This window comes from Phragmites australis, chromosome 3 (genome assembly GCF_958298935.1).
Source record: "Phragmites australis chromosome 3, lpPhrAust1.1, whole genome shotgun sequence".
In the NCBI taxonomy this organism is placed as follows: domain Eukaryota; kingdom Viridiplantae; phylum Streptophyta; class Magnoliopsida; order Poales; family Poaceae; genus Phragmites; species Phragmites australis.
In genome coordinates this window covers 40,935,112-40,956,259 of record NC_084923.1, presented here as the reverse complement: position 1 = coordinate 40,956,259, position 21,148 = coordinate 40,935,112, and the positions used below count along the sequence as shown (strand labels likewise).

The 21,148-nt window shown below is 44.7% G+C and overlaps 5 protein-coding genes across 5 annotated transcripts; 4 read left to right on the top strand and 1 right to left on the bottom strand.

The window, feature by feature from the left end:
• Positions 1-411: 411 nt before the first annotated feature.
• LOC133913105 (probable ethylene response sensor 1) lies at positions 412-5,106 on the top strand. Its single transcript, XM_062356156.1, has 6 exons — positions 412-660; positions 1,210-2,154; positions 2,396-2,764; positions 2,846-3,112; positions 4,361-4,488; positions 4,673-5,106. Exons 2-6 carry the CDS (start codon positions 1,249-1,251, stop codon positions 4,914-4,916), a joined length of 1,914 nt encoding a protein of 637 aa, XP_062212140.1. The 5' UTR covers positions 412-660; positions 1,210-1,248; the 3' UTR covers positions 4,917-5,106.
• Positions 5,107-6,123: 1,017 nt separating this feature from the next.
• LOC133913103 (uncharacterized) lies at positions 6,124-9,176 on the top strand. Its single transcript, XM_062356154.1, has 6 exons — positions 6,124-6,645; positions 7,032-7,146; positions 7,282-7,487; positions 7,603-7,630; positions 8,426-8,534; positions 8,969-9,176. Exons 1-6 carry the CDS (start codon positions 6,358-6,360, stop codon positions 9,048-9,050), a joined length of 828 nt encoding a protein of 275 aa, XP_062212138.1. The 5' UTR covers positions 6,124-6,357; the 3' UTR covers positions 9,051-9,176.
• Positions 9,177-9,665: 489 nt separating this feature from the next.
• LOC133913104 (uncharacterized protein C6G9.01c) lies at positions 9,666-10,472 on the top strand. Its single transcript, XM_062356155.1, has one exon. The coding sequence runs from the start codon at positions 9,779-9,781 to the stop codon at positions 10,196-10,198; it is 420 nt and encodes a 139-aa protein (XP_062212139.1). The 5' UTR covers positions 9,666-9,778; the 3' UTR covers positions 10,199-10,472.
• A 2,132-nt stretch (positions 10,473-12,604) lies between these two features.
• LOC133910723 (uncharacterized) lies at positions 12,605-14,609 on the bottom strand. The gene is made up of 3 exons (XM_062353023.1): positions 13,996-14,609; positions 13,610-13,661; positions 12,605-12,892 (listed from the first exon to the last, which is right to left on the bottom strand). The coding sequence occupies exons 1-3, from the start codon at positions 14,607-14,609 to the stop codon at positions 12,848-12,850; spliced, it is 711 nt and encodes a 236-aa protein (XP_062209007.1). The 3' UTR covers positions 12,605-12,847.
• A 3,997-nt stretch (positions 14,610-18,606) lies between these two features.
• LOC133913101 (elongation of fatty acids protein 3-like) lies at positions 18,607-19,791 on the top strand. The gene has a single exon (XM_062356150.1). The coding sequence runs from the start codon at positions 18,771-18,773 to the stop codon at positions 19,608-19,610; it is 840 nt and encodes a 279-aa protein (XP_062212134.1). The 5' UTR covers positions 18,607-18,770; the 3' UTR covers positions 19,611-19,791.
• Positions 19,792-21,148: the final 1,357 nt, after the last annotated feature.

The following is a 21,148-nucleotide window of genomic DNA, read 5'->3' as shown; positions in this document are numbered from 1 at the left end:
CCTCGTAAAATAAAAGAAATCCGCTCCGAAGCCCCAACTGATATAATCCCTTGAAATAGATCTAACTTAAAAATTAAACAGGAGCATACCAATTATTAGATCTTTACAACTTTTAGAAAAAACTAAATCTACTAAAATCCACTGGAAATAAGAAATTAAACAGGAGCATGTGCCCTGCCCTCGCTCTCTTAACCCCAACACCGTTATACCTAAAAAAACAACACCGTTACACAACCGCTTCCAGGCGCTAGCTCGCTGCCGCCCTGGCGCCGGCCGTCGTTGTCCGCCTCGCTGCTCCGTAGCCGCTCAACCGGTCAACCCAACCTAGAGACAAACCGGCTCGGGAAAAAGAAAGACCAAGGGGAAACGGGGCACGGCAGAGGAGAGAGGCTTAAGTACTACTCTATACTACTAGTACCGTCTACCGGTCGCGGGTGGACTTCTTTCTGCCCCCTTTTTTTTTTCTTCCGGAGGTGGTGTGGTGGATTGGTGGTAGACTCGACGGCTCCCCTGGCTGGCTGCCTCACCTGTCTGCGCATCTGGCTGCCTCCCCTTCCCTTTCCAGCGCCGCTTTCCCTTCCACTCCTCGCCGCTCGTTTCCCCCGCAACCTTTGGGCGGCCGTTCCCCACCGACGCCGCCACTCCCCGCCGCAGATCGAGGTACTGCACCTGCTCTCTCCCCCTCGCCTCCCGCGCTGTCCAGATCTGGTGTTCTCTCTTCTTCTCATGGGTTGATCTGGAGGCAGGATTGATCTGGGGTGGGGGGTTTTAGGGTAGGCGCAGGGACGCATCCGGAGGTGCGGCAGCTTGGCTGTTGAGCTGCTCGGCGTTCTTGATTCCGATTGCTGGGGGGGGGGGGGGGTCTGTGCTCAACGCCTAGGTGGGGAGTGATTGTCTGCTCTGTGTTGCTGGAGTGGGGAAAGGGGCATGATTTGGGATAACGTGCTATTGCGATGTTGCTGACTTGGGATGGGAGTACTGAAACCTTGCTTTAGATGACGGGAATGGGGGCTGAGGGTCGCTTGCAAATGGGAATTGGAGTGGCGATTGGTTCATCTTGTGCGATTCGCGGGGCTCTATCAGTATGCTCTGTGTTCGTGGCCTTCTCAATTGCTACGACATCTTTGACATCGGCAAATGTTATGATTTTTCAATAGGGCTGGATGTTATGGAGCTGGGCAACTCATTTATATGTTTCTTCTTCTGTAGGAAATGTTGTGAGAACTGATGCAATACTAACACTCCTGGATGGACGGATGTGACTGCATCGAGCCACAATGGCCGACCGATGATCTCCTAGTCAAGTATCAGTACATCTCGGACTTCTTCATAGCCCTCGCGTATTTCTCGATCCCGTTGGAGCTGATCTACTTCGTGAAGAAGTCGTCCTTCTTCCCGTACAGATGGGTTTTAATTCAGTTTGGTGCGTTTATAGTTCTCTGTGGAGCGACGCATCTGATAAACCTGTGGACTTTCACCACACACACGAAGACCGTTGCTATTGTCATGACCGTAGCCAAGGTTTCCACGGCAGTTGTTTCCTGTGCAACAGCTTTGATGCTTGTTCATATTATCCCCGACTTGCTGAGCGTGAAAACAAGGGAGTTGTTCCTGAAGAATAAAGCTGAAGAGCTTGATAGGGAGATGGGCTTGATAAGGACTCAGGAGGAGACTGGTAGACATGTTAGGATGCTTACTCATGAAATAAGAAGCACACTTGATAGGCATACAATTTTGAAGACTACTCTTGTTGAGCTAGGAAGGACCTTAGGTCTGGAAGAATGTGCTTTGTGGATGCCATCACGAAGTGGTTCAAGTCTTCAACTTTCTCATACTCTGCGCCACCAGATTACTGTTGGGTCATCTGTACCGATTAATCTTCCTGTTGTCAATCAAGTGTTCAGTAGCAACCGGGCAATTATAATACCCCACACATCTCCTTTGGCACGGATTCGAGCTCTTGCAGGGCGATATGTTCCACCAGAGGTGGCTGCTGTGCGAGTACCTCTTCTACATCTTTCAAATTTCCAAATAAATGATTGGCCAGAGCTTTCAGCGAAAAGCTTTGCAATTATGGTTTTGATGCTTCCATCTGATAGTGCAAGGAAATGGCATGTGCATGAACTGGAGCTTGTTGAGGTCGTTGCTGATCAGGTTAGTGCTCTATCTCTTGCTATGGTTATTATGACTTGTGTGTTTAATATTTTTTCAAAGTCATGCTCATGAACCATGTATTCAGAAGTACAATGTAGTGATCACTGAAACCAAGTAGCAAGCTAAAAAAAAAGGCCCCCTGCTTGTTTATCAATCTCGATGCCTTTCTGAAAAAGTTAATAAATTATTAAAAGTATTGCAAGCATATCTATTATTTATTATTTTTTAATTTGTTCTTCAGGTAGCGGTTGCACTATCTCATGCGGCTATTCTTGAAGAGTCCATGCGAGCACGTGATTTACTAATGGAGCAGAATGTTGCCCTGGATTTAGCTCGAAGAGAAGCTGAGATGGCCATCCGTGCTCGCAATGACTTCCTAGCTGTTATGAATCACGAAATGAGAACACCGATGAATGCAATAATAGCCCTTTCCTCCTTGCTTTTGGAAACTGAGCTTACTCCTGAGCAGCGTCTAATGGTGGAAACAGTACTGAAAAGCAGCAATCTTTTAGCAACACTCATCAATGACGTGTTGGATCTTTCCAAACTTGAGGATGGAAGCCTTGAATTGGAGATTAAAGCATTCAATCTTCATGCTGTTTTCAAAGAGGTATTCAACATCAGCCTTCTGATTATTCTAGTACCTATATGTTTGGTGCACTTAACTGAAACTCCCATTTGAATCTTACAGGTGATGAGTTTCATCAAACCAATTGCAGCCATCAAGAGACTGTCTGTATCGGTTATGCTGTCACCAGATTTGCCCTTATGTGCTATTGGTGATGAAAAGAGACTTATGCAAACTATTCTAAATATCTCTGGCAATGCTGTTAAGTTTACCAAGGAGGGGCACATCACACTTTTAGCTTCTATTGTGAAGCCTGACTCTTTGAGAGAGTTCAGAACCCCAGAATTTCATCCAGCAGCAAGTGATGACCATTTCTATTTGAAAGTTCAGGTAAATATTCTAGAGAGGCTTGTGTGAATTATTAATCTTGGGCTAGGCTATGTGCTCATGGTCTTAACGTTGGATCCAGAAATATTCAAGAAGATTTCCTTGCAAACACTCGTATGCATTGTGCATAGGTTTCCAAAAACTGGCCCTTCATTACCACTTTTTGGTTTCAAAATTCACAAATGAAACCGGAACCAGCCATGTTTTGGTCGTCCCCCATAGCAGTTTCATGAACCCTGATTGTACTTCTTTGCGACCATATCGAAAAACTTCTAGTTATTCCTTATACAATATTAAGAAATTTTGTCATATCTTCTTATATGCTACTGAATTTCTCATGGAATTGGGATTTGGACCCACTATCACAATGAGATATTTCACAGTTTCAGTGGCATATGAGGAATTTTCTGAAAACCCTCCAACTAACATGTGCATTCAAGTATGAAAAATTACATACTTCTGGTAATTACCGGTCATGATCATTCATTGCATCTGCATCACCAAACTTGGCTGGACTGTTCAGTTGCTTGATAGTCCAGTTGTCCATACACTTTGTAGCTTCAATTTTGTATAGATCAATGCATAATTTCCAGGTCGTCCTACCAAGGTTACAAAAACTAATGGTAAGTTGGTAACTGACCGCTTATCAGTTTTGCCGGTGGATACGGTAGCACTGTAGCTGCCGGTAGATAATTGTTGGTTGTGAGGTTTCTTATTGATCTATCTAGTACATACATACTCTTATGTGTTGTATGGTGTAACTTATACATAATTTCAAAGAAATTTGAGAGATAATTTCAAAGAAATTTGAAATCTAGTTTCTCCAACTCTGCTCCTTACACCATGTGACATTTGCTGGCTCATTGGCTGTAGTCATTTGCTGCATCTTTTTTTGAGTTGCTTGAATTGAATTACTCCCAGTGCTGATGTAGACCTAAATTGCATTTACTAAAGATGAAATAGCCTTCGATTGGAAGCATTAAACCAAATCTTACATCAACTCTAGATCAGCCAAATCAAGATATCACAACATGTACTCAAACTATTTTATCACAAAACTCAGATGTTTATACTAATAAAAATTCCAATTTAGTTGATTCCAGTGTTCCTGGGTGCATAACTGGAAAAGGGCTTCATGCTTCCAGATTGTGAACATGCCATGGACACATGAAACGGAGTTTTACTTATTTACTTGCTTAGGTATTATTTTTCAGTTTTCATCGCTTTACAGTCTATGGTACACTATTGCAGGTAAAAGATACAGGCTGTGGTATTAGTCCCCAGGATCTAACTCATGTATTTACAAAGTTTGCTCATACTCAAAGTGGAGGAAACCAAGGGTTCAATGGTAGTGGTCTTGGCCTTGCCATTTGCAAGAGGTAGTTAAATATTACATCTCCTAGTAGTTTTTTTTCTGCATGGTCTTGTTTTTGGTAACTCAATTTCCTTTTAAGTGGCACAAAAAGATTTACTACATTGTAGTGCAGGACTTATTAGTGATAACTCAATTCATTCATTCACACTATAACTCAACAACCCACTGAAAAAAAAAATCTATTTCAGGTTTGTTAGCCTCATGGGAGGGCACATCTGGCTTGAAAGTGAAGGAACAGGAAGAGGTTGCACTGCAACATTCATTGTCAAGCTCGGAGTAAGTGACAATACAAACACCTACCAGCAGCAGCTGATCCCCCTAGTCTGGCCAAGCAGCGCAGACTCTGATTCTTCGGGTCCGAAAGCGCTTAACGCACTTAATGACAGGAAAGGATCAGTTTCCCTGAAATCGCGGTACCAAAGAAGTGTATGAGATATACTGTAAATGATTGATGGCGTAGTACCAAGTAGGGAACCCATTAGAATTTTGTTTGTAGTCCTGTCATAGCTGGCATATAATGTACACATAATGTAAAGCAAATGGAGTGCATACTGCGGCTATGTACCTGGGTGCAACGCTAACTTGCTTCACTGAATAGCATCCTACCAGCGAATTGCTTGTTCTTGGTTGTGCGTGCGCTCGTGCGTGACCACTATAGCTCATTGCTTGTTCTGTTGAACTCATTTTTATCCGTCGTGTAAGACGAATTCATACCATTGGTGAAGTTACAGTGTGCTAGAATATTGCTGGGTTTGTCAATGACACGAGAAGCTAAGCCCACTTGTCATTGTCACAGTTCGAAGATATTTCGGTGGCCATGGTTCAGCAATAACTATAGTGGCAATTTTCTGGGTGGCCTATGGTTTCTTTTTTGAGATGGAAGAAAATTCCATTAATCACTAGTACCAGTTAAGTCGTTGGCAGCCAGGACATAAGCAAACCAGCTCCATAAGCTGCTATGGAGTCACCAGCTCCATCAGCTGCTATGGAGTCGGCTACCGAATTACAAGCTCTAGGGACAAAAGAGAAAGTACATTGTGTAAAATTTAACCTACTAAGCTTCCTTCACTCTCTCACTAAGACGACCACCTTGGACAATTTTCCCTTAACTAGTGCTCCTTCCTATCCAAAATATAAATCGTATTAGAATTTGTTCTGATCAAATTTATTAGTTGTGACAATCAACATGTAAAGAATTATTGAGATTGACAAGGCAAGACTGATTTTACTGGATCCATCATGAGAAATACTTTTATAATATATTTTTTTCTTAAGAATTACTACAAATTGCCACTTTGAAGACGCGTCAATATTCTAAACGACTTAGATTTTGGACTAGGGTGAGTATATGCACATATACAAAACTCGCTCCATTGTTAGAGGAAGATGACTTGCAAAATCTATAAGTCATTAGATGCAGCTGACCTGATGAATAAGATTATTTTTAAAGCCAGCCTGTCTTGTGTAGTGTGTACACTATGGCATGTAAAAAAAAGTACATGTCTTTTTATGCTACTAGATATTGATAAAATAAGTAATAAGTAAATAATAAAGAAAGTGCTTATTTAGTACTACTAGCAATTCATATTGAACTAGATTGCGGACTGAGACGAGTTCACAACCCACTTTTTTTTTTGCGTTTTTACTCAAAAAAATGTGGGGTCCACCAGGACGTGACTCAATCCCCCCAATTTCCCAATCGACCTCGTCGTCCACGGCGAGGTTGCGTATTGCCACGACGGCGAGGTTGCGTATTGCGTGGCCTAGGGTTTATCTCGTCCTCCTCCTCCTCCTCCTCCCAATTCTGCCCCAATCGCGTCCCTAACGATACCAGACGAACGAACGACCGACAGATCGATCGCCCTCGGCGGCGATGGCGCTGGCCTCGGCGGCGCACAAGATCCCGCTGGAGGTCGCGCACACCCTCGTCGAGATAGCCGAGGTCGCGCGCTACGCCTACGAGCACCGCCCCGGCCACCACCCCGCCCACGACGGCGCCCCTCCCACACCACCCGCGGGGGACGATGGCGGGTGCGCAGGCGAGGAGGCCGCGCGGCTGCGGGAGGAGAACGCCATGCTCCGCGCCCGCCTCGCCGACGACCTCGCCCTCCTCCGTGAGCTCCACGGCGCCCCCTGCGTCTCCCAGGAGTGCCCTCCCGACGTGAGCCTCTTAAAATTAGTTGCACCTCTTTGTCTTATGCTGCTGCAGATTATTACGTTTATCCTATGGAAATTGGCACGATCGTACATAGTTATCAGTATGTATATCCGCAATTCGCAGGGGCATGTGAATTATCGTGCCTCTTTCATCCTTTAAACGTTATTACCAGTAGATCTAAACGCCGAGATTTAAGAACATCATGATAAGTTAAGCGTGCTGTGTGATGCTTGCGGACTATTCAATCCGTGATATCCAATCAGAATCAATAGACAATAATTCGAAATTCATTTTGATATAACCACATGCCTTATCCAGCATATAGCTGTTTGATTCATCTTTTATGTTGGGTTGATTTTGTTGTTCTCGGATGTGTTTTTACGATGCAGCTGTATAATCGTCTTCTAGCGGCCGTCAATAACGCTAGCTTCCTTGCTCATCTTGCGAAACTGCAGGATGAGTCAACAAGTCAACATACTGAACTATCTTCTGGCAACATGACAGGTTTATCCTCGCTACACATTGGGAAAGTTTATTTCTGTACTATGTTTTATGACAATTATTATTGGTTCTTTTAATACATTCTGCCAAGTGCTAACAACTTAACTCCTCTCCATTTTCTGCTTTAATGACAACCAGAGGTGGAAGTTGGAGAGATTCCAGGCAACATGGGTAATGGGAAGAAAGGATCATGGGTCTTGGTTGCTTGTGATGCCGCTGGGTCTAATTTGGAGGAAATTAGTGGAATTGATGATGAAAATTATGTGATAATCAATGAAGACGACATAGTCGATGGTATTGCCACCTTTGTTGCTAGGTGCATTCTTGAATATCCAAAGTCCAAGGTACTTGCTTCTTTAAGAGTTCTTTTGAGAGGAGCTATCAAGGATTGATGAACATCCCCTCTCCTGCACTGCCATGTTGTTCTATTCTAATTGTTTTCTGTTATGTTTCCTTCAGTCATTATCGCCAGTGGAGCTCCAAAAGGGTATGGCTATCCTCTATGCTGTCACTCAAGTTAAATATTACACCCCCAAATAGTTGTCCAGGTTACTGGGATTCATCTTTTCAGAATAGTTGCCTAAAGTTTTGCTACTATTACTGTTTCTATTTTCACATGCAATTAGCAACGTTATGCAACACAACTCCCCTGCTGTTTATCTTACTATGCTTATGTGATCACCATATTGTGTTTTTGCATGTATTGAATTACTTGAGAATATATCAGATATTGCATTGTAAAAAGATGTCCCTCTAGCGCATCTAATCCATATGATACTTGAGATTGTATAGCTCTAGGGTACGATGCACACCGTTGCTAAGCATAAGCTAATAATATCTTCATAGAGAAAATAACTTTGCTAAATTAGACGTCACAATTTAAGGAGCCGTTGCTGCTTTGGCCAAGGTTGTGTATGTGTTGTGAAGGCTTGATTTTCAGATAGCTATATTTGATGAGGTAATGCTGGTGAAGGCCAGATTGGGAATGTTAACCTTCTAATTTAGATGGTATGGTGTGGCTGTAATGAAGGAATAGTTTCCGCCTTTCTGTATATGACAGTGCAGATTTAGTGTATGTTATATTATTTATCTTCGAATTCAGAGTAAATCAACCCTAGAAGATGGACTGGGTGGTAAACATGAATATTAAACAGTAGGTTCAACTTTGCTTTCAGTTTGTACTAGTCAGTGTCAGTTTGTTTATTTGTAGAATGTGGACTAATTTGCATCAACTGTCTTCTGGCATGATTTAATGTATTTTTGGGTTTTAACTTGTAAGCAGCTGTTTTAAAGGCATTAGATAGCATGAAAGCTCGGTGGAGATGGTCAACTCTTTGGGAGGCTGGAAAAGTTATTTATATCTTGGCTACTTGGGGAATCACATTAGTAGGGTAAAGTTTTCATCATGCCTATTTTGTACATCTGACGTTACTCTTGAATGCTATATCAAGTGTTTGAACACCCAAAAGTTTACTCCACTCTGCCTCCTTTTTGGTGTATCATTGTTTTCAACTTCTATTTCTCTTTATTTGCTAGGTGATGGCTTAGAGTAATTATGCAATGCTAACCTACTATTGGTATTCGTCATCTTAAATACTTCTGATGGAATGTAGCACTAATACTTGCAAAATATTATGATCTATTGACCTTTTATTTTCTTATCATCATACTTTTGCTTCAGCTATCTTTTAAATGATATAATTATGTTAGGATGATGCTAAAGCGACTCTTGTATAAAAAGACTAATTATCTACACATGCAAATAATTTGTACGAAGCATATCTGATGGCTCTTCTTTTCACTATTACTTTTTGATTGGATGCAGGTTGTACAAGAGTCGTCATGTCCTGAAGGTGGCAGCGAAGGGTGCTGCCGCGTCTGCCAGATTTGTTATGAAGGCACTGTGAGTGCGCCTGGTATCATGATGTGGAATGATCAGCAATCTGTAAAATGTAAATACAAAACTCGTTCGTCAGTTGTACATATGTGATTGCAACTTGTTTTATTATGAAATATTGATTGTTCAGAAGGGATGGATTGTTTCATTTGTCCCTATTTTTTATGGGTGATTGGACGTATCTGCTCACAAAGTTTGTCACGAAGGCACTGTAGTTGCGGACGAGCAATGGTGCCAGTCTGCCAGATCATGTGCGATTATCAGCAAGTTGTAAATACAAGCCTCCTTGCATCAGCTGTACATATGTCATGGTAACATGTTTTATTGTGAACTATTGATTGTTCAGAAGTTATGAACAATTTCGTTTAGTTATTCTGGATAATGGAGCATATATCTGCTTGACATAAACAAGAGCTGCGTTGAACGTATTTGCTACACACTGGGATCTCGCAGGGTCCAACTCTGACCTGCAGCCTACTCAACTTGGATTGGAATGTATATTTTCCAGGTTGGAAAAAAAGAGAAGAAAAATAAAGAAATCTGGAATGCTGAGTTAGGCCGATCAAGTATACAAGTCAGGACAATCTATGGGCCGGCCCAACTTAACCCGGCTCGTCGTTTTCCTTCGCAAACCCTTCTCGCCGCCCTCCCCAACACCAAGCCTCATCAGCCAGCTCCTTCTCCTCCTCGTCCTGCGGCGGCGGCGGCGGCGGCCGATTCCGCACGCCGTATTATTCAATGGCCACCAAATCCCACAAGAAGAAGAAGCCGTCCGCCCCGAACCCGCCTCTCGACTCCAAAGCCCCCTCCTCTGACCAGAAGCCTAAGAAGCAGAAGGCGAGAGACGAGATCGACGAGATCTTCAGCGCCGCCAAGTCCGGCAAGAAGCGGAAGCCGCCGCAGCAGGAAGAGGGCAAGGTGACCAAGATGTCCAAGAATGGGGCCGAGGGGGTCAAGAAGAAGATGAAGGACAAGACGCCGAGGAGTAAGGACAAGGGTAGGGCCCCGGACGACGACGACGATGAGGTCGAGGAGAAGCGGCCGCGGCGGCGCACGGCGGACGGGCTCACCATATACTCCGCCGAGGAGCTCGGGTTCGGCAAGGCCGGCGCCGGCGGCACCCCGCTGTGCCCCTTCGACTGCGAGTGCTGCTTCTGAGCTTCTTGTGGGCTACCTCTTCTATGCCAGAGGTGATGCGCTGAGGTTAATTCAGTGTAGTTGTATCGCGCTTGATGAATTCTACGACGAGTGTGGTTTTATTTGTGCTCTGATGAAATGAAAATTTGGTTCCTGTGCTATTACTATGCTCCTGGATGAAAGGGACATTTATGAGAGGCTAGATCGATGATATGGCATGGGTGATGCCAAAACTATGCTGAAATTCAGAGTCGCCATAACGCTAATACATTATATCCTAGAGTTTGGTTGACCACCTTCTGATATGCAGCATACTGAGCCGTAACTAAGTAACTAAATTTCTAATGTTCCAGTGTATCATTATTTGCCAAGTATGATTCATTATGATATGGTGTTTTAAGGAACTATAGTACAAATATGATTTGCGCGTGTTTGTGGGCATGGCATCGGACAAGCTCGATCTTGCCCCAAGAGTAGTAAATGAGGTTATTTTCCTTATTATTTAGCTGAAGAACATGTTTGAACGTGATGAGCAACTCAAAGCTGTCTCAACTTCAAAAGATATTTTGCGTTGGTAGGTTTTCATGTATCAAGCTGGAGGCATGGTTTCAAGAGGTGAGTAGGGGTTAGTGTGGATGGCCTGAATATATGCCTTCAGCCCTTGGAGTAGTAAATGGTTCTTTACAAGCGATTGCCTCTTGATTACTTTGACACAACGATATCAGGGCCCAGAGGTGTGGCAAGAAGCCAGTTTAGTCAATTCAACTCTGAAGGGCTAAGATCATCTACCTTACAGTCAGAATGTGAGCTAATCTGCAAGGCGTTCCCGTCTGTTTCTGAATGCGGTTTTTTCCCCTGTTAAGCATATGTCCTTCTGTTTCTCAATGGGGCTTTCTTACTGATTTGTAGATACATTTTTGCTGGTGATGTTGCTTAGATGCCTTGTATTTTAGGGCGTGCCTTTAGCTCATGTAAATTTGGTTAATATCGTTCTGCATTCTCTCATGCTGTGAAATTTGAAATTACACAAAACAGTGAGCCATGCCTGTGAACTTTGCTTAATGTGGGTGGTATCCAAGCATTACTAGGAACTGTGTACAATCTTGTATATCTTCTTTTATTTTTTATAACAGTCTTGTAGTTATTTAGAGCCATCTTCTGGGTCTTCAGGTAAAACAATGGAATTTAGGTATGGTTATCACTTTTACTACCATGAGGGATTACAGTTCTAGTTGCTGCTGCTGCCATAGATTTCCAAGTGAACAGCAGGAGCGACACGAAAACTAACCCTGAACTGGACCATTTAAGGGAGTGTTCTGTTTTTCTTTAGCATTCATGAGCACACGATAATAGTCCTATATTGTTGTGCTAACACGCTGCTTGGATGGTTTTCAGTTGATTCGATGTGAAAAATACCTCAACTCGCATGCAAACCATCCAAATATCTAATCATGCCAGGAACATCTTGATCCATTGCATTGTAGCGTCCTCGGTCAGGTTTGCGGTGAAATTGGTCGAATTGCCAATATGCGATTGTTTCCTTTGCAGTGTGTTCTCGTCAAACATCAATTTTTGGGAAGCAAAATGCCCAGAATTCGGGGGAAAAAATCTATTTTACCTCTGGAACTATTGCACGAGTTCGATTTTCTTCCCTAAACTCCGGTATCAGACAATCAATGCCCTCAACTAATGAAACCGGATAAATAACCCCCTCAAGCCTATTCTAAGGTGGTTTGCTCCGAGGTGCTGATGTGGCACCGGTTCTAACACGTGGACTACTCTTTTATGCTGACATGGCAATAACTAAGAAAAAACATTTTTCTCAGCAAATAATAGCTCGTGGGACCACATGTCATCTTCCACCTCTATCTTCTCTCCTATTAGTCGAATGGATCTTCTTTCCCCGGCGTGCTGCCTTGCGCTCGACATGGACGTCACGGCGATGACCCGTCCGCCGCAAGGACGAGCTGGTGCAAGAGGCGGTGCCGCTAGAGCACGGAGAGGTAAGACCTTACGTGGCAACGTGCGCGCTCGCGCGGCGAGGATGGCATCGACGCCCGCCGTTTTTGGTGCGCGCCACCGACTAGGCTATTGTCGTGAAGACCGCCTGCCAGCCCGCTCGTGCCGGGAAGACCAACACGACCGCTGCCGACGAGATGCTGCTGCGAGGGCTCCTTGGCATCCATGTTGTGCTCGCAGACCTGGGAGAGCCCGTGGTCACAAAGGCCGCAAGGCTAATAAGAGAGAGAGAGAGAACGACGAGGAAGAGGAAAGGTGGAGGTCCCCACGTTAGCCCGACGACCCCCTCAACGAAACCGGTCAGGAGGAGCCAAGCGCGGCCGCGGCCGCAACTGGGAATCCGGCCGAGCTCTGCGTGGCGTCGAATCCGCTGGGGATCAGTGCGGCGGCGCAAGTGTAACACCCTACTTTACAACTCAGCCTATTTATATGAAAATAGGATATTTTGGCAGCATTTCCTCTATAGAGAGGTATAACTGACCAAAAGAAAGATCTCAGGCAGACAGAATCAGATATAACCAGCATATATAGAAACCGTTATGACGCTACCAGCGTCTACCACAACATGAACAAAGCAAACGACAGACCACCAAAAACACCATTTATAACACCGGTTGAGCTATCAACATGGTGATGAGGTAGTGTGTGCAGCTACCAAGATCCATCCCCAAAATGCACGTCAACATCTAAACATACCTGTAAAGAAAGCACGAGTAAGATTCGAAAATCTCAACAAGTGAAAGGTACTTTAACAAACAGCTATTTAGCCACAGTTGAATGTGCTAACAATTCTAAATAGAAACTAGTAAAGAAACAGACCGCCAACACTAGGAGAAACAGTTATGACTAAGCAAGTCCAACGATAACATTAAATATTTTAACATTCGGTTGGTATAAGCCTTCAGAGCCGCATATATATCTATATACAAGCTAACTAAAGAAAATAAGATTTGATATGAATAATTCATTAAATTTCACAAGAAGACATAACCATGCACATGACATGCTCTTCTCACCCTTACCCCTCCTCGGGTAACGTAAGGGTGTGCACCGTACCCCTCCTCGGGTGACATACGGTACTGTACCGGTACGGTCGCGGCCAGAAGACGACGACAAACTTCCAATGCATGAGATGTATATGTATGACGTGCTTCAAACATAACCAACATAACTTCCGGAATATGCTTGAGACTTCAAAAAAAACATTACATACAACACTAATGAACAACTGCAGAATGACATATCGTGCCTACTGCACTTCATAAATCAATCATCGAGTAAACTTCTGAAAACGTAAACAACATAGTACTCAGCCCAGAATCAGTCATTCAGATTAGATGAATGCACTGTAATTAAAGAATGTAGGCAACCCAATATTAGGTTAAAGCATAGTCATACAATACATTCACTTGCCTTTACCGACGATGAAGAAAATTCGATCAAGAACGTCCGAAAATAGTACCACCTGTACAGGCATACTATTAGAACTAAAACACATTTAAAACACATAAAATATGAAGCGTCAATTCTACGCCTGAAAACGTCGCGTATACGCCTATATTTTGAAAAATCGAACAGAAAACCGTATCACATGAAATGATACATTATTTCCAATTCAGAGTCGAACCAAAATTCTCACTAATTAGACTTCGCTTCGATGAATTGAATACTTCGACTCAGATATCGTATCTTCGAATCAATAATGATTATCGAAACGAAACAGACTATTGATCACATGAAATAATACGACAGGAATTGATTGATTTGATTTAATCCAACCACAAATGTTCAGAAATTACCGAGAAATCGCCTTCGAAAAAAATGACGACGAATCCGACGAAAATCCGAAATTTCCAACTTTTCCCCTTTTTTTTCTTTCTTTTTTTCTTTTTTTTTTCTCCTTTTCTCTTTCTTTTTCTCTCTTTTTTTTTTTCCTTTCTTCCTTCTTCCTGGCTTCTCTCCCGGCCGGCTCTTTTCTTTTTCTTTCTTCTTTCTTCTTCTCTCTCTCCTTTCCTTTCTTTTCCGGTGCTTGATTCTTTTCTAGCTCTCGGTTAGCACACACACGGAGAGAGAGAGAGAGTGAGCACGGCGGCGGCGCCGGCAGGCGGTGGTTCGGCAACGCGCGACGCGGCGGCTCACAGGCGCAGGACGGCGCGCGGCAGCGGCGACAGCGGTGCAGGCGCACGGCGCGAGCTGGTCCGGTGGCGCGGCGAGGCGCGCGGCACGCCGGAGGACGGGTTCGACCGGCGGACGGCGCGGGGCAGCAGCGCACAGCGCACGGCGGCGCACGCGGGCGATGGCAGGAGCAGCGGCAACAGACATGCTCAGCAACGAGAAGAGAGAGAGCAAACGCGAACGAGAGCGAAGTGTCTGGATGGATCGGTCTCCGGTACTTATCCTCTCTTTTTTTCATTTTATTTTTTTAAAACAACGAACGGTCTAAATTTATTGGGCTTGCTACGGGCCACAAAGTGCCCGAAACGGACATATGAATAGCAAAATGGGTTCGTTTCGACGAGATGAACGTAACCACGGTCTCCGATCATCCATACGAGCCTCGGATCAAAAAGTCAAAAAAAAGTAGTCAAATTCCTTTTATTTTTATTTTTTTTTCCTCCAAAAATTTGGTATTACAGCAAGTGCCTGAGGCTTGAGCCCCGCGTCGCCTTCACGCTGACAATCCACGTCGCCTCCTCCTACATTTTCTCCATCTTTTCACGGAATTCACAGAGCCGCCGCCGCCGCCCAAATCGTCAAGGGCCCGAAATTCCTTCACCGCCACGAAGCGTCAACTGCGAAGAGCGTGGGGGCTGCTGCCGGGTTATTAGACTGGCCGGTCCTCTCTCCTCTCCAACTTCCCCTGCTTTCAGGTACCCTCGCTTCCCAGTTCAAAGCGAGAAGTGGAGAAGAGGAGGAAGAAGGTTGGATCGGAGTATGACATGCGGGCCCTAGTGGCGTAGCTTGGGCCCAATCTTAATAGGGGCAGCATAGTGGGTTGGGTCGGAGAGAATCAAATTGTGCTTCCGAGGGTGGGTGGGCCAGAGGGCTGAAGGGCAAAGGGTCACAGTCCAGTGTGGCCTCCATGAAGCTCCGCCACTGTATTTACTATCTTTACCGACTGGGATGACACATGCGAAGAAAACTGGTGTGGTGGCCACTTTCTTGTCAATACCACCACCACATCAGCACCACGCAGAGCAAAACCACCTTTGCATGAGCCCAAGGGGTATTTCGCCGGTCTCAATAGCTGAGGAGTGTTTAATGTTTGGTTTTCGAGTTTGACTAGGGAAATCGGGGACTCGGGCAATAGTCGAAACATGTCAGATGGACTCTTTTTTCCTAGAGTTTTGGAAACGGGTTGGTCACGGCCTGTTGGTTTCACTTGCAAGGACAAAGACGTGGGCTTTCTGGGCCTTTTGGGCTCATCATCACCTGACGCTTCCTGAATTTTTTTTTATTTATACATTTTCTTTTTTAATATTTGCAAGAATACACGTTCATTTCAATTAATTATAAGAATAAGCTACCGTCGTCCGATGAACGGATGAGAATAAGATCTCATCCATTGAGTGAATGAGATTTTATAGGACTCGTCGATCAAAAGATTAAAAATACAAAAAAATACGATCAGACCACGTGTCGTTCATTTAGCAGGTGAAAACTTGCTCTCGCCCATTAAATGAGCGATATCTTGCGCCAGCAGGCCCACAAAAAGATGTTGCCCGAACAGTGAGTGACGCCTTTTGGTATTCAAATTGGCCTATCGGTTCGTGCTGGTACAAAGCTTGTGTAGTAGTGCATGTGTATTTTTGTTTATTTAACTATTGATTTTATCTGAGAGTATAAGAGTGGTTCAAAAATTTGTGAACATTTTTATGAGTAAATTAGAGCTCTAGCAACATATTTTAATTGGTTTGATCTAAAAACACTAAGTCAACATTTAATTAAAATTCTCTAAAAAATCCTACTTTGATAACTTCTAGCAATTTTTAATGTCTTAAATAAATTCGTAAAATCAGAAAAAAGTCAGTAATATTTCTCTTATGTGATGTAATAATATATAAAAATGTTAATATATTGTTAGAAGTTAAAAATCGAGAAGAATATTAATAAATTTTACTTGATTTTTAGGAATTTATTTGAGTCATTAAAAATTGTTAGAAGTTAAAAAATAGTCTTTTTTAATTAAATATTGGCTTAGTCTTTTTATCAAACCAATTAAAATGGGTTGCTAGTGAGCTCTAGTTTGTTCATAAAAATATTTATAATTTTTTAGACCACTCTTACACTTCCAAATAAAATCGAGAATTAAATAAAAAAATAAATACACATACACTGCTACACAAGCTCTGATAGGCCGATTTGAATACCAAAAGGTATCGCGTATTGTTCGGTGGTATTTTTTTGGTGGGCTCAAGTAAGAGCAAGGTCCAGTCCGTTCAACGAGTAACACGAGATCCTCCTGCTTTGCAAGCCCACGGCTGCACGCAGCCCACCACGTGACGGCGGACGATTCACTAGGCGTACGGATTGGCTACCTGCGCCACTGTCCAATCTGGAAGAGACTGAGGGTTAGTTCGGGTGGCAAAGTCGCTGGTGCGTGATCGAGTCCGGCTGCGTTCGAGCCTTAAAGGCCTGTGTGAATGCTCACTGAGGATGTATTTCTCAATTGTTCTTGAAATAAGTGCTGGACTGTATATAGGATACATATAATATTTAATGGTAGTATATGTGTGGTGTAAGTGTAGTGTACGTGGATAAGTATATGTCCTCTCTTTACCCTCTCAAAAAATCCAATCTGGGAAGAAAATTTTATGGTGCCATGCTGTCTGCAGACCAGGCGGATGGAAGCCAGCTGTCCCCAAGAACCAATCTCAAAGTACCGAAGCACAACAGCGTCAGACAAGGAAAATAACCCGTGAGCTCTCACGGCCAGCCGAGCCTGCCATCGCGAACGAGTCGCCGCTCGAGCCAGCCAGCTGAGTCATGGTCGCGGGCCGCCGTCAATGCGCCGCCAATGAGAACCGAAGCGACGCCCCCGCCGAGCCAGCAACCGCCCTCGATTCGCTGCCGGCGGTGTTCCGCGGTATTTGCTCACAACTTCTTGTGTTCTTACAGCTGCTTGTGTTTCGCGCGGTGAGGAACGTTTGATTTACGTTCTGCAGTATTTGCTCATAGGTGCTTGTGTTCTTGTCACAAATCAATTCTCTAGTTTATTTTTCCCTGAATCTTGCTACGATTTGTTAGTTCTAACTTCCATGGATATTCACGCACATCTCCTGTTTGTTGAAATGGGCGGCGATCTCGACGACACCGGCTGCTCGGCGGTGACGAACATCATCACATCAACAGCGGCAACCTTGGCGATCTCAGCAGCGCCGGCCTGATCCGCGAGGACGTGCTTCATCTCATCAGCGCCGGCAACCTCGGCGATCTCGGTGGCGTCGGCGTGCCCGGCCGGGATGAACGTCATCTCATTAGCGGCGGCAGCCTCGGTGATCTCGACGGCGCCGGCGTGCTCGACGGGAAGCGATCTCATTGGTGGTTCGATCTTGCGCGCGCTGGGTAGCAAGCAAACCTTGGCGGCGCGCTACTTGGACCTGGGAGGCCTGCCCGTCAATCTGGCTCAGATACGCTCGTCTACATGTGGATGCTCTCGTGCTCCAGCCTCCAGGGCTGGTCCTCGGCTCAGATGCATTTGTGGCGCGCTCGTGCTTCAGAGCTAGTCGTCGCACCCTCGGCTCGTGCTCCTAGAGCAAAATTTAAAATTAAATAACATACGTGATCATATTTAACGAAATAAATAATATATTATCATATTTACAATTTTAATATCCGTATTCGATATTTCATTTAATGAAAACTAATTTTCGGTACACCGTACACTGAAAAACACGGGTCCAGTCATGGTGCCGAATATGCTATATTCAGCATCTCATATGCCGAAAATAAAGTGTATTCATGTGCCGAATATGTGCTATAGTGCCGTATTCGGTACCTTGTGTGCCGAATATAGCCTGTACCGACTGTGTGCACTTTGATGCTATCATTTTATACTAGAAATCTCATGTGCTGTTACATATCATATTCAGCATATTCGATACTTCGTATGCTGAATACATCTGATTTTTGATATATGATATGCTAAAAATAGGCTACAATATCGTATTTTGTACCTCGTGTGTTAAATATGACTAAACTCACGTTTTTTCGATGTACGGTATAATAAAAGTCAATTTTTGATAAATAATATATCAAATATGAATATTAAAACTATACATATAATGATATATTATCTATTTTGTTAAATACATCGTATATATTATATAATTTTAGATTTTAGCCCATTAGCTAGAGCTCGACTCGCGCGGATGATTTGAGATGCATATATACTTACAGGTGGCGGGCATGCGGGGCGTGCTGCATGAGGAGGGCTGTGCACCACGTCCTATAGGATTTTCCCCCTTCCAATCTGCGTCCTCCTGCTCGACGTGTCACGTGGAAAACCACACAGCGACGAGCCCGGCGAGATTCGGAGACTGCTCGGCGGCTGCCACGATTTGAGCAGAGCCCGATGGCCGCGCTGCTGAGCCGCGCACGGTGGCTCCTGGTGGAGCACCCGGCCGTGTCCTCCTTCCGCTGGCAGCCGGGCCACACCCTCGGCGCGACCCCGTCCTTCACCGCGGCCGTCATCTGCGGCTACCTCGCCGCGGTGCTCCTCCTCCACCGCCTCATCCTGCCACTCCTCCCGCCGCTCCCGCCGCGGGCGCTCCGCGCGGCCTCTGCGGCCCACAACGCGGTCCTCCTGGCGCTCTCCGCCGCCATGGCCGCCGGGTGCGCGCTCTCCACGGTCGCCACGGCGCCCTCGCCGCAGTGGGCGTGGCCATTCTGCTTCCCGCCCGGCGGCGCCACGGAGGCGTCGGGCCCGGTCTTCTTCTGGGCGCACGTGTTCTACCTCTCCAAGGTGTACGAGCTCGGCGACACGCTGCTCATCCTCCTGGGCCGCCGCCCGCTCACGCTGCTCCACGTCTACCACCACGCCGTCGTCATCGCCATGTGCTACCTCTGGCTCGCCACGAGGCAGTCCCTGATGCCCATCGCGCTCGTCACCAATGCCGGCGTGCACGTCGTCATGTACGCCTACTACCTCAGCTGCAGCGTCGGCTGGCGCTGGCCGCGGCGGTGGAAGCGGGCCGTCACGGAGCTGCAGATCGTGCAGTTCCTCTTCAGCTTCGCGGCGTCAGTGGTGATGCTGTGGCTCCACTTCGCTCGCGGCGGGTGCGAGGGGGTGGCAGGGTGGGTGTTCAACGCCGTCTTCAACGCGTCGCTTCTCGCGCTCTTCCTCGACTTCCACGGCGCCGCCTACGCCGCCGCCAAGGGCAAGAAGAGCGCCAACAAGGGGAAAGCAGAGTGATAGGTCAACAGCGGAAGAAGTGAGCTTACTACTCATGACATTATTATGGACTAATGATTTTAAACTCCTGTTGCAATGTAGTGTTTTTCTGTAATATTCTGATTTGATTCTTTATTTTCACCCAAACAAATTGGTTATGCTGCAAAAACATTTGTGGCAATTGGTATCAGCGAATCGTTTATCTGATCTCGCAAAATAAAAGGAAAAAAAGGAATGTTTATCAGAGGCGAGGAGAGTTGTCATCGCACGAACGAGTTCTCAGGGATAAGCGTAGTGATTGTATCACTATGAAATTCCCACGCCGCAAATTAGTGCACATCATGCCGGTATACACTTATTTGTAGTAGTGCATCTAGAGCCGCTAAGTAGGAGCTCTTATTCTTCTTCCTCTTCTTTTTTTTTTTCTTTTCTTACTCTTCTATGTTCAAAAAATTGAGAGCTGAGGAGGAGGCTACCCCGCCGCTGTGGATCCGCCTCTGCTTATTTTGTGGTGCGGATGAGAGCTCTCTTTGCTTCAGTATGACATCGATTTAGCATCAGCATTCGCTATCGCGAGAATGTATTGTGCTTATATAAAGCTCCACCGATTTGCATAAAGGCTTGCATAAAAGAAAGGCAGTCCTTTAAATATGATGCAGACCACAAAGAGTCATTGGTGATAGCCTATTAGATGACGATTTTTTTCCCTTTTTCTTTATTCAGTGGCGTGAATTTGGGAAAGTCTACCGCTTCAGCATTTTCGTGAGCTTCTCGAGGCCACACGGCGAGATCTAGAACCTGATTGATAAGAGTTCTTTTTATCTGAAAATAATTCTCTAAAATAAAATATATGAAGAAAATGATTCTATACGAAAAGTGAATCAGAGGAAGTTGTTTTTTTTTCAACTCTCCAACTTCAGTTTTTAGATAATCACTCTCATGGATTCCACTATTTAGCAGAACTTCCTTTGATTCCATCGAGAAGCTGAAAGCTGCTGTTTGACAAAATTTTCCCTAATTTTAATCAGAAAGTTACTCTGGAAGCTCTGCCGTATAAGCTCTTATGGTTTCTAGGAGAAATTGGAGCACTCTGATCAAATGTAATGTAAACACTGATTTGGCTACTGCCTTTGGTTTAATGGAATCCATAGCATTCCATCTCCGAGCAAAAAAACGAAATTGTTAACTCATATTACGGTATGCTTTCTTCAAGAAGAAAGCGAGAATTTCGCAAGCAAGACTGTCACTGATTGTCTTCCCATCCGCTCATGACGCAGGAAACCACAAGAAAAGTACCCTGTCAAAGGGTGCAGCATGAATTTGCTTAGAAATAGAAGTGCGAAGCTACAAGTGAAACTCTTGATTGACTAAATTCACGTGAATTGCACCCTGGGCTCATAGTTTCTCTTCAAGTCACCTTGGATCATGCATACTTTTTGAGTAAATTAGTCTTTAACCAAAAACCGAGATGAAAAGGGTTTTTCACAAGATGAAGTACCACACAACTCCACCGGTCAACCCTCCAAAGGAAAAGACACGAAAGAGGGAAAAGAAAGATT

Bases quoted from the DNA above. Each gene is read 5' to 3' on its own strand.
- LOC133913105 (XM_062356156.1), top strand. From the start codon at position 1,249: ATGGACGGATGTGACTGCATCGAGCCACAATGGCCGACCGATGATCTC. The intron at 2,155-2,395 runs GTTAGTGCTCTA...TTTGTTCTTCAG, and splicing joins TTGAGGTCGTTGCTGATCAG to GTAGCGGTTGCACTATCTCA. The intron at 4,489-4,672 runs GTAGTTAAATAT...AATCTATTTCAG, and splicing joins GGCCTTGCCATTTGCAAGAG to GTTTGTTAGCCTCATGGGAG.
- LOC133913103 (XM_062356154.1), top strand. From the start codon at position 6,358: ATGGCGCTGGCCTCGGCGGCGCACAAGATCCCGCTGGAGGTCGCGCAC. The intron at 7,147-7,281 runs GTTTATCCTCGC...AATGACAACCAG, and splicing joins ATCTTCTGGCAACATGACAG to AGGTGGAAGTTGGAGAGATT. The intron at 7,488-7,602 runs GTACTTGCTTCT...TGTTTCCTTCAG, and splicing joins TTGAATATCCAAAGTCCAAG to TCATTATCGCCAGTGGAGCT.
- LOC133913104 (XM_062356155.1), top strand. From the start codon at position 9,779: ATGGCCACCAAATCCCACAAGAAGAAGAAGCCGTCCGCCCCGAACCCG.
- LOC133910723 (XM_062353023.1), bottom strand. From the start codon at position 14,609: ATGAAAAAAAGAGAGGATAAGTACCGGAGACCGATCCATCCAGACACT. The intron at 13,662-13,995 runs GTAATTTCTGAA...ATGCCTGTACAG, and splicing joins TTTTCGAAGGCGATTTCTCG to GTGGTACTATTTTCGGACGT. The intron at 12,893-13,609 runs GCAAGTGAATGT...CTTTCTTTACAG, and splicing joins TTTCTTCATCGTCGGTAAAG to GTATGTTTAGATGTTGACGT.
- LOC133913101 (XM_062356150.1), top strand. From the start codon at position 18,771: ATGGCCGCGCTGCTGAGCCGCGCACGGTGGCTCCTGGTGGAGCACCCG.